At 43.1% G+C, this 13,317-nt stretch overlaps 1 protein-coding gene across 1 annotated transcript in view; it reads left to right on the top strand.

Moving 5' to 3' along the window:
• Positions 1 to 13,317, top strand: part of SORCS1 (sortilin related VPS10 domain containing receptor 1) — a 554,727-nt gene that overhangs the window by 523,694 nt on the left and 17,716 nt on the right. The window contains exon 23 of the mRNA XM_022568815.2: positions 4,298 to 4,429. Within this exon, the coding sequence (XP_022424523.2) occupies positions 4,298 to 4,429 (132 nt within the window). The remainder of the gene's footprint in view (positions 1 to 4,297; positions 4,430 to 13,317) is intronic.

The raw sequence follows: 13,317 nt of genomic DNA, 5'->3' as shown, positions 1-13,317 counted from the left end.
TTCTCTCCCACGACAGCCCGAAGAGGAAAGTATTATTGGGAGTTCCCTGGTGGTCTGATGGTTAGGATTCAGCGCTTTCACTTACATGGCCCAGGTTCGTTTCCTGGTTGGGGAACTGAGATCCTGCAAGCCATGCAGCACGGCCAAAAAAAAAAAGGGGAGGGGGACCTAAAAGATGCTTAAAAAAAGAGAAAGTATTATTGTCTTCATTTGCAGATTAGGCAGTTGAGGTGCAGAGAAGTTAAATAACTTGTCTAAAGCCTCACAGCTAATAAGTGACAGAGCTACAAAACTGAAGTGAAGGATGTGAATCCCGTGTCTGGGTTTTCACACGTGAAGCACAGCCCCATCCAGTTCCTGGGAGAGTAACAAGGTGGTGTGGTTCATCCCTCTCCGAGCAAAGGTCACCTACAATTTGACAGGACACCCTCTTCTAGGCACATTCCCCCCTGCATACTCCACTTCCATGAACAGTCAGAGGAATGGGATATCTGCTCGCGGAGCTGCTTGGATTTATTGCACAAACCCAGAAAATCAGAGATGACTTTTCCCTAAAGTCTATTCTTAGCACGAAAGAAAAGTCAATTTAGGATTAGTTATACATTCTTTCCTGCACCCAACACATGCTGTCTCATGACCCAAAGGGATAAGGAGAGACAAAGGCATTCAGGTAACCCCTGCTCAGAAAACAGATCTCGCATCCAGCCTTTTGGCAAAGAGCTGGCCTTCTCCGTATTCATACCATTATCTTTGTTGATATTTACTTAGCACTTACAATATTCCAGAAACTCTTCTCAGTGTTTTGCATTTTTAAACACATTTAATCACAAAACCCCTAGCTTATGATGTAGATAGAATAATTATTCCCACTTTACAAGTGAGAAAACTGAATTTAGAGGCAGATAACTTGCCCAATGCTGTATAGTTTAAAATCAGGCTCTGGAGTCAGACCATCAAGGTTTGAATCTTGATTACCACTCCACTCTGCTGCTATCCTTTGTCTTGTTACATAGAGAGACAGGAATGATGGAATAGTGGGGTGGAGAAGAGTTATCTTCTGTGCCTCTGGGTAAATGCCATCTCACCTTTATCTTTCTTAATGACTCTTAGCATCCATGATGTTATCGGTGGCTAAACATTATGGCCACCAGGGGCTGCAGCTACCAGACCACAGGCCCAACTGGAACAGGCCCTTTTGCCTTTGGAGCTGTTTGTCCCTGGTGTGACAAGAGAAAATTGTCACGGAAATTTGACAAGGAAATCATGGACTCCTCTGCTGTCCAAGAGAGATGACTTACACCCTTCAGTGAACCCACAGCTCACCTCCTTTAGTCTACGGCATTCTAGAGATCCATGTCCCTGTAGATCTCCGAGGCAGCTATCCAACACCCCCAGGTGATTTATCAACCAGGCATTAGCTCAGCAGTGATGTTTTCCAGGCTGATTTCTCTTCCCATTAATTGTCTAGGGATCAGATGCCCCGAGCCTCCACCTTTCCACCAGCTGTCCAGTAGGCTAGAAATGACTGTTCATTAATATTTCTAGGCCACTGCATAGCATAATCAGCTAAATGGAGAACAAACAGTTTGGCTCAACATCCCTCAGGATAAGGGGTGATGGAGTGGAGGGAGCTTTAAAGGCTCCTTTGTTACCCACTCCTAAGAGGCAGCTGAGCCAGCCCTGGTTCCTAGCGCCCCACCCTATCTTTGAGATCAGTAATTACACTTGGCCACTTCTTTAAGTTCTGAAGTACCCTATTGCCAAGTGTCCCCTAATAAGCTCTATAAGAGGTACAGCCGGCAGTCAACTTATTTATAGTTTTCTTCCTATTCATTCTGTAACAGAATTTGATATAAAATCAACTGCGTTTTCCTCATTGGTTGGGATTTTTCTTTTGACATTTTGCAATGGAATCTTTAATTGAATGTCATTCAGTAAACAGTTTTGTTGATAACGAGGATAGTTTAGACATAAGCTTTGAGTTTAAAATCTAGGACGGGGCTTCCCTGGTGGCGCAGTGGCTGAGAGTCCGCTTGCCAATGCAGGAGACACGGGTTTGTGCCCCGGTCCGGGAAGATCCCACATGCCGCGGAGTGGCTGGACCCGTGAGCCATGGCCACTGAGCCTACGCGTCCGGAGCCTGTGCTCCACAACGGGAGAGGCCACAACAGTGAGAGGCCCGCGTACCACAAAAAAAAAAAAAAAAAAATCTAGGACGGCCGTAAAACAGTATGATATCAGCCAGGATAGGAGCTGCTTTGTGATAAGTGTCAGGAGGAGGAAGGCAGGAGAGCGCTGGTTCAGGACAGAGGCATTATGGTCTGACCAAGGTTCCAAACTAAGTGTCACCACTCATTACCTAGATGACCCTGAGCCAATGTTGAACTTTCCTCCATCTACTGTCTGTCCTGTAGCAGAAATAGGGATGCCCCTCCCAGATCCCCATTCAGGGAAAGACTGTTATCTTAGCTGCTGGGAGTGCTGTGGGCAGAGGCTTCAGCGGCCTTCCCCATGTCATGTCCCTTTTGGAGTGGCTCATGTCCAATGACGCGGTTGTATAAAGGCCTGGCCACTCAGCTCAACCTCAGACAAGTCTGAAGGGCCATTCTCACTCCTTACAGGATCTTCTGAGGCTGTTGTTGGCCTTTATCACAGCTCAGCTTCTCCCTCTGTCCATTCCTGCTTCCCGGCCTTCGCTCCTATAGATGTTGATTCCAAGAATGTCCCCTAATAAACACCCTACGCACTAAACTCAGAACCAGCTTCCTGAAGACTCCCAACCCGTGACCTGTCTTCACCTGTACAGAGAGGCATAATAACACCTGCTCCAAAGAGTCGCTGTGGGGTGTCGCATTACATTATATTAAGAAGTTGCTTAGCACAATGCCAGACACATGGTAAGGACCCAATAAATGGAATTTCCTGCTACTTTGAAAAAAATATAAATGTAGATTTCAGAAACCAACAATCATCTAATTGGGAAATCATGAAAAATACTCTGAAATAAGTGAACTTTACGAGGGCTCATGAAGGAGAAGTAATGTTCTAGCAGCAAATGTATAGAAAAGACATTCTGGGGGAGATGGCATGCACAAAAACATTTGCAAGAAAAGGCTGGAATACTGAGAAATTGTACATGAGTCTATTTGGCTAAGCGTAAGATGACATTATGAGTTGTGGGTAATTAGTTTAGGAAGGAAAGGTGGGACCATATTGCAGGCTTTGAATATATATTTAACCCAGTTGGCAGTGGAAATTTGTGCATGAATTTGGACATGGAAACACAATCTGCGTTGGACTGTAGGAAGATAAATCTGGAAGTAGTAGCCTGTCTCCTGGAGATGCGAAGGCTGTTGTAAAACTTGAAGGGAGAAAGTGTAAAGGCTGAATTGAGATATTAACGGGGGGGCATTTAAACAGGAAGGAACCAATAGGATCGTTCGTGTGGAGGGTGACTTGTCAAGATCTCATAGACTGATTAGATAGGACATGGAAAGGAGAGTGTGGTGCTGGAGATGAGATAGGCCTCCCAGCTAGGGTATCTGGGAAAGGAGTGGCTCCGGTCATCCACGCGCAGAATGAAGATTTCCAGGGTGAATATGAGAAGTTCTCATAAAACAACCAAATGACGTTCTGACTTGGCCGCTGGAGAAAGAAGCCAGGATTGTAGCCGTGGATTCTAGAACCATCTAGAGAGTGGGCTCAGGAAAGAGGAAGTTCTTGAGTGAGTGATATCTATGATTTTAATAGAAGATTCCGTACAGCAGAGTGAAGGGCTGAGAATGCTTCCTGGAACGGGCTGGTCATCAGGGTCTGACGCTGTGGAGAACTCAGCAGACGCCTGGGGGCTGTGGTCTGGGGTTAGGTTAGGTGATGGAGGTATGCCTGGTCAGTCTGGAGGATAAGTCTAATGCTTCGAGGAAGAAGGAAGCTAGGTTAGAAAGTGTTAAGGCATGAGGGGCAGAAGATAAAGCTCAGTAAGTGACGGCCTTCTCACTGGCAAGGTCCACTTACTTATACAAGACAGGTACTGCTATTATTCCCACTTTTTAACTGGAGGAGATGCAAAGTGTTTCAGGTCTCACGGGGATGGAACTGGGATCAGACCTCAGAGTCTGACTTGTATCCAGTGGTGTCTCTCACATCCCTCCCCAACTGGTGCACCCAGGACCCTACTTTCCCACCCTACCTCCACACCTTTGTGTCTTCTTCCCCCCCCAACTCTCTGCTGAACACTTGGTCCCTTTTCATCAGCTTTCCTGCAGGACTCACATGCGCCTCTGTGTCTCTCCCTCAGGCCACCGCGGTTCCGGGCCAGCACATCTTGGTGGCGGTGCTCCCTGGCTTACCCACCGCTGCTGAGCTCTTTGTCTTGCCGTATCAGGATCCCACAGGAGAAAACAAAAGGTCAGCCGAGGACCTGGAGCAGGTGAGTCCTCAGGTGACATTTCAGCTTCTCCCAGCAGTCTGAGCCACAACCTTGCTAGTGTCTGACCACGACAGCAGCTCTGGGGGATCTCCACTTGGGAGCAAGGGTGCCAGCTGTCTGTGGAGTCTTCCACTTTCCTGTCCTCTGTTGAGGAACATAATCTGGTGATTTAACTACAGCTTCACCAAAAACTATGTGCAAGAGTGTGTATTGTCAGCAGTGGCTAAATCACTCAGAGTATATCCCACGCTGTGGGATACTCTACAGTGTTTACGATGAATGAGATAAATCTTTGTGTACTGATGTGACAAACTGTCCAAGATATTAGGTGGGGGAAAGAAGCAAGAGGCTACACAAGACATAGAAGTCAAATCCATTTATATCTTACCTCACACACTTACATCATAGGAGTACCATGAGAATCAAATGATGTATCTTTTCAAAAAGGTACAACTTTCATATAAATCATGAATCACCACCATACTAAGATGACCTGATTTGAGCTTATAATAAATGAGTGATATTGGCTCCAAGCACCTCTCCTGGCTACGTGGGGTCTACTCTCTCCTCATCTCCACCACCTCTGAAGTATTAGGGTGTCTGTGTGTGTCTGTGTCTGTTTCTCTCTCTTCTGCTCCCTTAGGTCTTTTTTCCTCCCTTCCTTCCTTTTAACTTCAAAAGACTATCCAGTGTCTATAGTGAAGATTATTACTATAATGATGTTATCGTTGTTCTTATTCTTCACCCATTCGGTTAAAATGATCAGTCTTGGTCTGGTTCTCCTGTTAAAAACTACATGATTTTGGTTTCTCAATTCTTTCTGGCAGATAGATTAAAAATAGGATTCCTGGGGCTTCCCTGGTGGCTCAGTGGTTAAGAGTCCGCCTGCCGATGCAGGGGACATGGGTTTATGAGCCGGTCCGGGAAGATCCCACATGCTGCGGAGCCGCTGGACCCATGAGCCATGGCCACTGAGCCTGCACGTCCGGAGCCTGTGCTCCGCAACGGGAGAAGCCACAACAGTGAGAGGCCTGCGTACCACCACAAAAAAAAAAAAAAAGGATTCCTCTCAGACACTAAGTAAATATTGGCTTTCTCCCTTCCAGTACTTGGAGCTTTTCAATTTACTTAGAATAAATCTATAATCTAGTCCCATAATCTCTAGTCTCCAAGATGGTTTGAGAACCTCCTATAATAGCCTTATTAACAACCCCAAATTATAGGCTGGCCTACCTGTGGGCACACCCGCCTTTTAACTGTGGCTTTTTCACTTGGCAAAAGACTCACCTCTCTATTGTTTTCCATGTGCAAGTAATTGAATAACTGGGCTGTCAAGGAAAGCCCCACTGAACCCCATCTCCTAGTGAACTGTAGTTAGAGGTCGGGCAGCAGGGAACCCACCAGACCTACATCTGACTTTGCTCAGCCCTAGCTCTAGACTTCCCACTGTATTTGACAAATTATTCTCTGCACCTGCAATTCGGTGGGAGAAAGAATAGATTATGTCTTATCACCACACTGCTCATGAGACCTAGAGGGGAGGTAGATTGCTATCCAAGGCATGCAGGTAGGGATGCTTATAATTATTCCTCCTCTGGAAATCTTATGGATTGTGCATGAAATCCAGAATATAGTCTTCTCGATATGGGAGAGTCCAGATTTAAAGCCAGCTAATTTCCCAGTTACCACATCATCTGTGCATCCCTATTTCTCATACTTTTCATTTTTTCTCTAAAATATATTTTCTAGATGTTTCCTTGAGAGGAAATGTGGGAAGAAGAAGGGTGTGTTCTCTGAAACTTGGTTTACTTGAGTATCTTGCTTTAACTGCCTATTTTCCCTAGAGTTCTTCTTGTTCTTTATTCGGTCTTGTCTGCGTGGCTCCTCCAGGGATACTCTCGGAGACCTGAGTAATTGTCCCTGAGGCAGCCTGGTATCAGATATTGATGAGCCATTTAATTGGAGATGTAAAGGCAGCCGGCTTGGCTTGTGTGAAAGCTGTGGGACTTAACATTTGGTACACATGTAGGGAGTCCAGACATCTTATTAGAAAGACCACAGGTTTGGAGAAACATAAACCAGGTTTCTAGCTTCAGCTCTTATATTCATTGTGTATATCCTATAGAGGACAAATATTCAGAAAAGTTAAGTAATTCAGCCCAAATCACATAATCTATAATACCCATCTCAGAGGGTGTTTGAGAGGTCATTAAAGAAATGATACAGCAAAGCCCTTGACCTATAGTAGATACTCAGTAAGTGGTAAATAGATGGTGGTTACATTTATGGACATTTTGTGATAGGAGGAGAGTATATGAGAAATGCAAAAAAAAAAAAAAAAAAAAGAAAAGTAAGAGTATTAAAGACTAGTATCGTCCAGGACATGTATTGGAAGAAAGAGGATGGTGACAATAAGGAGAAAAAGATTAATGAATGAAATTGCACAAGAGAACAAGGACAACAGGAAACAGAAAGAACATGCATGAGTGAGTAAACTGGAGGGAGGATGACTCATCTAAGTTATCATGCAGATGGATAGCATTAAGGGAAAACAGTACCAAGTGAGAGATTGTAACTCTGGTTAAGGGAATTGCCAGTGTAGCAGCCTTACCCAGGACTCAAACTAAATACAGTGACCAAACAAATGCCAAACCAAGTACATAAGAAATCAGTGTCTTGTGGAGAGTATCATTATCCCGATTAATAAGTGCAGTTATGAAATCAACATACAAATTAAGCCTTGTGTCGAGAGCCAACAAAATAGGGGCTGCCCACAGGAATCCTACAGGTTTTGTCCTAAGAGGGGTCCTTTAATCTTTCTCTCTGACTCAGTCACTCTAAAATGAAGAACTTCAGGCCCCAACAGGGAGCTGTGAATTGCCTGAGGAGACACAACTCTTCAAGGAAAATGAGTTTCTGCTTCTGTTTCTGCAACTAACTCTCAAGCCTAGCAGTCCCCTTGCTCTGCCATGCTGCAGATGTGTCTTTGGGTACCACTTGACTTCTGCGGGCCCCCCAAGATACCAAGCCTGTTGTACCAGGAAATGAACAAGAGATGTTTTGCTTGGGGTTTTTGCAGGGTTTTTTTCCTGACGCAGTGAACATATATTCTATTCAAACAAATTTAAGGGGAAAAGGTGAAGTCATGAGCTTCTTTAGTTGGGAAGTCCAAGGATACAGTTCAGGCGTGGATGAACTCAGAGAGGAAGTGTCACCAGGTTACTCCCCTGTCTTCCTCTCTCCCTCTTTCTCCATCTCTTTTCGTTGCTACCACATGGGAAGTCTGCCTGAGAATGAAGCCAACACATAGGAAGACAAGAATGGCCACAGGAAGCCCCAGTCTTTCATTTAGTCATCTTATCAGCCCCATTCAAAAGACATTGCCTCTCCCCTGAGTGCACCCCAAGAGCCCAGGGTGATAATTCTCACTGACTCAACTTGGCTGAAGTGGGCATGTCTTAACTAGCCTGGTAATCAGAAGACTAGAGCTCCATTAGTGACAACTCAGTGTGTTATACCTTCCCTGGATCAGGAGTTTAGGGAGCCCTTCCTAAACCAAATGGGCAAAGAATACATAAGGATATGGTTCCTTAAAGAAGAATGTGGGGGAAGGAGAAGGAACAGGAGGCAGGCAAAAGCAACTGATTTCCTCTGTCATAAATTACATAGAAATTTCAACTGAATGCAAAATAAAACCAAACAACAGAAAGGACCCCACTCCTTTAAAGGCTGCACTCTGAATCCCAGATGGAACTTGGGAAGAGCTGACTTTATCCCCCCTGTTAATACTCTGGCCCCTTTCTTGTAAAGATACTGCACAGAACTCCCAGCAGGGGAATGAGTGGGACCCTGGCCAGATGGACCCTGAAGACTGTGAGGGCAGGGCCCCAGCAAAGGGCTCTGGGCTCTCCTCCCTCAGCTTCCTCTAATAATGTTCCCAGGGGAGGAGAGATGCTGGCTTAGTTGGAGCCAGCTTGTCTGTGAAATAAATTGAAAATTCCTCACAGTGAGAAGTACTTGACCTTGTTATCCGGATAACGTTGGGCTGGGTTAATCAAGTGACCTCTGTCTGGGAGGGTTCCACCACTCTTTACTTCACATCTCCAGAGAGTGAGAAAAGTCTCACTTGCCCTCAGCTGGCCTCATCAGGGATAGGGCTACCCTGAAGCCAGCTGCTCAGGTGTGGAGCAAACCATACCCCCTCTACCACTGTACTCCCAGGCATCTCTCTGAGTCCTCATATTTGTATCTACCTCTCCTGGAAGGAGGAAGGACCATCATGCTCTGGGTGTGATGCTGTGCTGGGGAGATAGGGAGCCTACGTGGTGTTGTCTTGCTGAATCCTTAAAGGGCATGAGCGCATTTAAAAGGAACAAAAAGACTAAGGACAAAATGTCAACCACCAACAAGGAATTTCCTCTTCGGTTGTTTGTGTTACCATGTACATTTGACAGATGCAGAATCCAAAAGACAGGGAAAGGAAAGGTGCCTCTGGAAATGGAGCAGTCTATTGGCAACATTTCTAGAAATTAAAGATTCATTATGAGATGTAATAAGTCATCTCAGACTATTTTCTTTATACTCAGTCTGCCCTGTTCAGATTTTTTAAAGCGAGGAACTGAAGAAATATTTTGGAGTTCACAAGGAAGGTCACTAAAACAGGAAACTGTAATTGAAAGAATAGGTAAGAGTTGAGCCAAAGGAATATGGCAAAAGGAGAAAAAGAGAAGCTTAGAGCTAGTGTTGGAGAATCCAAGGGAAAGGAGTGAATATGGACAAATTATTTCTTCATTATGTCATCCAGGAAAAACTTCTTAGGCACTTTAATCAAGATGATTCTGTCATGCTAACAAAACAGAGAATTGTTAAATAGAATTCATGTTTGGCTCCATTGCTTACTCCAAGTTTTATTCCAGAAATCATGCTATTTGAATTGAGAAAGATCTTTCTCTGTTGATTGCAAAAGTAATATCATTCAACTACTCTTTGAGGGGGCCTTCATAACTTAACATGATCAGGATTGACTGACTGGGTCAGTTGCAAGGTCATCCCAAGCAAGTCTCCCTCTAAACATGGCACCAGAATGCTATTTATGTTCAGTAGGGTTTGCATCCCTCCTCCCAACTTCAGAGATAAACATTAGTTGTTTGGCGCAATGTAGCTTTGCCATGGATAAATCTGCCAAAGCCCATTTTGAATCTGTAGTTTCACTTTTTACCACTTCTTTGGGTTTCATGTTTCATAAATTACCAACTTCTGTGTTGTCCTTAAACTTCTCTTTCTTCGTGTTTCAATGTTTGACACCCCATTCTAATGATCTGAGAGTCTGTTTTCCTCTACTGGTCTCATTAAACATTGTTTAGATGTTGAATGTGTTCTTCGCATGGTAACCATCCCTTCTGTTGACTAAACATCTCTAGCTCACCACTTCTGGGTACCAGTAGGGTTGTACCCACGAGTCTCTTCTGTAGACAGAGCCATGTAACTAATTCTGGCCAATGAGGTAGGAGCAGAAGTGATAAGCGTCACTTCCAAGCTGAAGTATTCAAATGCCAGTTAGAGAACCTTAAGAATGCTTTTTCCCTCCTATGGTGTTGTGTACATTTGAGGGGGCTGATCTACCAGCCTTTGTCTCTGTGTGACTATAATGAGCCCAGCATCATTGCCTACCTGCAGTGGATATGGAGTGTAAGAAGAAATATACTTCCTTTGTTTCAAGTCCCCAAAATTTTAGCATTGTTACCTCAGCCTGACCTAACCTATTCTGATTACCACACTTAAACATCATACTTTGTGAAGAAGATGAGGAAGAGAATTGGTATTTTCCCTCTACCAGGTCCCTTCCACTACACCCTTTTGATGGTGTCTTTCCAAGTATTTTTATTGAGTTCCCACTGTCTTTTTAAGTGGTAGTTTAAACGAAGAGTGGATTGCATTTGAATCATAGGCATATTCCACCAAATAGGCAGATACTAAGAATAATATGTTATTTCTTTGGTCATGATTAGAGAACAGAAAATGGAGAGCAGCAGAAGAGGGATGCTAGTGCAAAGGATAAATGAAATTTGCTAAGACTACAAACTTTGGACAGAAAAAGAAAAATGAATAGATTCAACTTGCTTTAGGAGGACCGATCTCCCAGCAATTACACATTATTTCACTTGAGTCTTTATCATGCAAACTTGCGTGCTTTCCATTTAGGCTGTCACCACACTGTTCTATAGTCGCAGTTTATTCTGCTCCTTTCATAGCCAAAGACTCTCCTAAACATTATAAATTAACTGGTGAACAGAGTGTGGCAATCCTGAGGCTGAGGTTAGGAATTGCCTGTAGCTCATATTGGTCAACTGACACAGGACTGGTGCTTTAAGTTGTGCGCTTCACAGTTGGACGAGAGATAGAAGCATAATTAATGAAATGCTGCAATTTTTTATCTCCTAAATCTGCTCAGCTGGACCTCCTTCCAAATACCTTTTGCGTCTTTGTCAGCTGGCTCAAGGAAAATGTTTTTCACGGAAATGTCCTAAGATTAGGAGTCAAGCAAAACTGAATTCTCGTCTCAATTCTTCAAATATTAACTGGGTAAACTTAGTAATGTCCTTTAAGCTCCATGTTCCTTTCAATGGAGGTAGCAACACTAAAACCTGAGATATGTTGTGTTAGAAAAAAATAGTAAGAAATATGCAACTTTGCCCATACAGAGTGTTCAATGCATAGATAATATATGTACAAACGTATATAACAACTCATGAACTGATGAAAACAATACAGAATAAACATTTCTGCAGATGGGGTGGAAAACATTTAAAGTAATGTCAAAATCTGTCAACAGTTTCATACTCATTTGAGTAGAGAAATATGTGGTTCTAACTGAGATTATTCTTGTAAGCAGTGTAAATTTTATTTAGTTTTGTTTCTGTGCATAAGTTCTTTCCCACAAAGTATTGAAGAAACATCCTCAGGGAGAAGAAAGAAGTATCACTTCAGCTGGTTGAAAGAAAGAAGCCTTTCTCATGCAAATACATAGTCCCCTTTTGTCTACGTGATGGACTCTGCAAAACAGGATACTTCCTTAATTACTTCTGATAAGTTTTTCCTATTTGAGTTAAAATATTTTTTTCTCCAAATATAAGTATGTATGTACGTGCACACATGTACGCGTATGTATATAAGCATAGAATTTCATGCATACTTAATTATATATATTTCACACATATATACACACATTTCTGTGTGTATATGTTTATTTCATAGCCAAAACCTTTCTTATAACCTCTACTAAAAAATCCACTGTCGGGCTTCCCTGGTGGCGCAGTGGTTGAGAGTCCGCCTGCCGATGCAGGGGATGCGGGTTCGTGCCCCGGTCCGGGAAGATCCCACATGCCGCGGAGCGGCTGGGTCCGTGAGCCATGGCCGCTGGGCCTGCGCGTCCGGAGCCTGTGCTCCGCAACGGGAGAGGCCACAACAGTGAGAGGCCCGCGTACCACACACACACAAAAAAATCCACTGTCAGATTCTTAGAAAGGCCTTGCCAATTGAATGATAAGAATAAGATAGAATAGGAACTTGTACATTGTAATACTTCACAGGACACAAAGGAAAACCATTCTACACAGTCTGTGTTAGAAATCCACTCTTCCTGTAAACCTGGAACATTTTGGAAGCTTCTCAGTACCCAGGAGAAAGAGTAGCTTATGGAGAGAGAATAAAGTTGTTTTCAACATAAGTTTATCACAACCTTGTTCTTCTGCGTGGTTTGCCAAGTGGAAACATTTGAGAGGCTGAACTTGAACTGGATCCCAGGTGCTCAACCACGGGTCACTGACAGTCATCCCAAGTTCCTGTTAAGCAAAGAAGTTCATCTTCAGGGCAGTTCAGTTCCATTACTGGACAGGGGCCTCTGCAGGAGACTCTGTGCTTGAAAACAAAGCCATCAGGCCCTGCTTCATTGATTAAAGGACCAAAGCTGTCATTTTGGCAACTCAGTAGACTAAGTGAAACTTAATAAATATAAAAGGAAAAATAATTTAAGAATTTAACTAGCAGAACGATGTTCAGAAAGCATCTAACCAGACTTAAATTGCATATAAATAAAATACTACACTGTGATTAGAATGTTAAAAATGAGGCAAAGAGACCAGATAATAGGAGTGTGGTTTTGTCTGATAGCTTTCCACAAATGACTCAAAAGGGTGAATGAAACAGAGCAAATTGAGCTGGTTTTCTACTTTAAACACGTGAACAGCGTTTTACCTTGTCTAGAAAACCTTACCTTATGCTGTTACTACCCAAAACAAGGTCCTTTGTCCCTTGCTGGGGTTATTTCATGGCCCAGAACTCCATCCGTCTACCCAGTACACGTGTGTCAGCCTAAGGAGTGGTTTTAGGTTCATAAGCACGAAACAAGAGTCAGCCAATGCATTAAGTTGTGATTTACACTTTGTTGCAAATGTATAATTTACTATTTTAGCAGAACAATATTTATCATCAATAAATATCCATGAAATATCCATTCTGGGAAAGCCACAGGGTATGTTTTGGGGAAGAGAAGGGAAGCAAAGAAAGGAATAAGGTAGAGTCCACTATCAAGGAGTAAAATAAATGGATATGAATCTCACCAGAATTTGTAAATTGTATATATTTACTTCTTTTAAATCCTTGTGTATAACAAATGCCCTCTCAGAAAACCAGGGGTGATTTCTCCAAGCTGGTAACAGGATAATTTTATAAGAGTAGAAATATCTGATTTACTAATAGTTCGTCCTATTTTGTAACAATTCGGATGTAAAGTCAAGTCATGCTTAGAAAATAATTCTGTCAGCATATTGTGGACTAAAAACTCAAAATCATATAAAAGTCATTCATATCATTCACAGATACAATATTGG

The sequence above is a fragment of the Delphinapterus leucas genome, chromosome 16 (assembly GCF_059928025.1).
Source record: "Delphinapterus leucas isolate spDelLeu-1000000601 "Yukka" chromosome 16, BTC_Dleu_Yukka2, whole genome shotgun sequence".
NCBI lineage: Eukaryota > Metazoa > Chordata > Mammalia > Artiodactyla > Monodontidae > Delphinapterus > Delphinapterus leucas.
This window is presented reverse-complemented; position numbering and strand designations above follow the sequence as displayed.